This window comes from Rhagoletis zephyria, unplaced genomic scaffold (assembly GCF_001687245.7).
Source record: "Rhagoletis zephyria isolate East Lansing unplaced genomic scaffold, Rhagoletis_zephyria_1.1 Rzeph_scaffold_02692, whole genome shotgun sequence".
NCBI classification, from domain to species: Eukaryota; Metazoa; Arthropoda; class Insecta; order Diptera; family Tephritidae; genus Rhagoletis; species Rhagoletis zephyria.
This window is the reverse complement of record NW_016159776.1, coordinates 30408-31920: the sequence shown is the minus strand read 5'-3', so window position 1 is coordinate 31920 and position 1513 is coordinate 30408. Positions and strand designations below refer to the sequence as shown.

Below are 1513 nucleotides of genomic sequence, written 5' to 3'. Positions count from 1 at the left end.
TTATTCGTGATTGTTAGAATTTCTGTTGTGGCTCTGCGATTTCTTCACTCCATTAGGTGTCAGGCCTCACAAAGCCTTTATGGTATGTGTAGTAGCATTTTCCGCTTAATCTTCTCAAAAAAAAAATAAAAATATTCCATTTAATGGTCGATCCATATTTTTAGCAGCTCTGAAGTAGTTATCAGAAGTTATAGCCCATTTCGTGGACACAATTAGCTTTTCATTGAACATAAACATATGTATATGTATGTAGGTTATCCGATATCGGGCATTTACTTAAGCTAAAATAGTGTAAACATTATCCCGCTTCTAGAAGAATGTAAGACTTTTACCAAAGGAATTTATTGAATAGCATCTTTCTTGTATTTCAGGTATTCGGCGAGGGCTATGCTCCACGTGAGGTGGAATTCATTGTTGTCGAACAACATCCAACACTGTTAAACGTCACATTGACGCCATCGAAGGTAAGTAACTGACTATTGCTTACATTTTTTTAGTGACCCTTAAAACTGCCAATAAGCTTTTTTAACTTGTAAATATTATAAATAGTGATAATTAACAGCAAAAACAATTGCATGTTGCACATTATTAAGTAAAATATAGCAATTAATTTTGTTCTTTTATCTAATTAAACACACTTTAACTTGAAAAAATATATATTTTTTTCTCTTTTTATATATTTATTCTAATCTTTTTGTATGCGTACTCTTTTTTGGTCACTTTTGAAACCCGTTACAAATTTCCCTTTTTTTATTACTGGATAACTTTTTTTACTACTTTTGTATGTATGTATGTTACGATTTCAGCTGCTTGTCACACCAACGACAATTGCCACCACCACCACAACAAGTAAAATAGCCACAATTAAGAGCAATGGCAGGAATGGGAATGATAGAATAATTTTCCCTAGTAATTAGTTAGTTTGGAATTAATAGCAAAGAATTAATAAATTTAAAATAATAAGTAAATAGCAAAAAGGGATACTTATTTTATGTCGAGTGATTATCATTGTAAATAAATATTTTTAAATTTAGGAAAACATATTTGCTTGCGACCAAATCTATTCACGTAGTCCCGGTTTATGTTTTTAGTAATCATTTTCTAATAATAAAAATTGCAATAAAACCAACACTTACAATTTTTTAAAACAAAATCGTAAATTTTCATTGAAATTCTATTTATAGTTTAAATATGCAAATATGTCTTTTAGGTATTCATGTAGACTTGTTTCCTGTAGTATTTTTGTTAATTTTATTTTATTGCGTTCAGTTTTTTTTTTATTTTAATTTATTTTGCTTCATTTAAGATTGGAGAATCAACGAGGTCCAATAGGTACACTTTCGTTTATTTCTGCCAAGCTGGTGAGATCCTGAGCAGGATCGCCACCGCTTGAAGTACCTTGTTCCGAACAGCTAGACATTGACATAGTATAGATGAATCGATTCCTCCGTTTCGAGGACCCAACAACTTCTGCTTTTAGAACTTTCCGGTATACGCCACCTTTGTAGTATTG

At 31.1% G+C, this 1513-nt stretch overlaps 1 protein-coding gene across 1 annotated transcript in view; it reads left to right on the top strand.

Moving 5' to 3' along the window:
• LOC108367453 (carboxypeptidase M) overlaps positions 1–1513 on the top strand; it is an 8649-nt gene extending 7136 nt beyond the window's left edge. The window contains exons 6-7 of the mRNA XM_017622065.1: positions 372–464; positions 807–1513. Of these exons, the coding sequence (XP_017477554.1) occupies positions 372–464; positions 807–917 (204 nt within the window). The 3' untranslated portion in view covers positions 918–1513. The remainder of the gene's footprint in view (positions 1–371; positions 465–806) is intronic.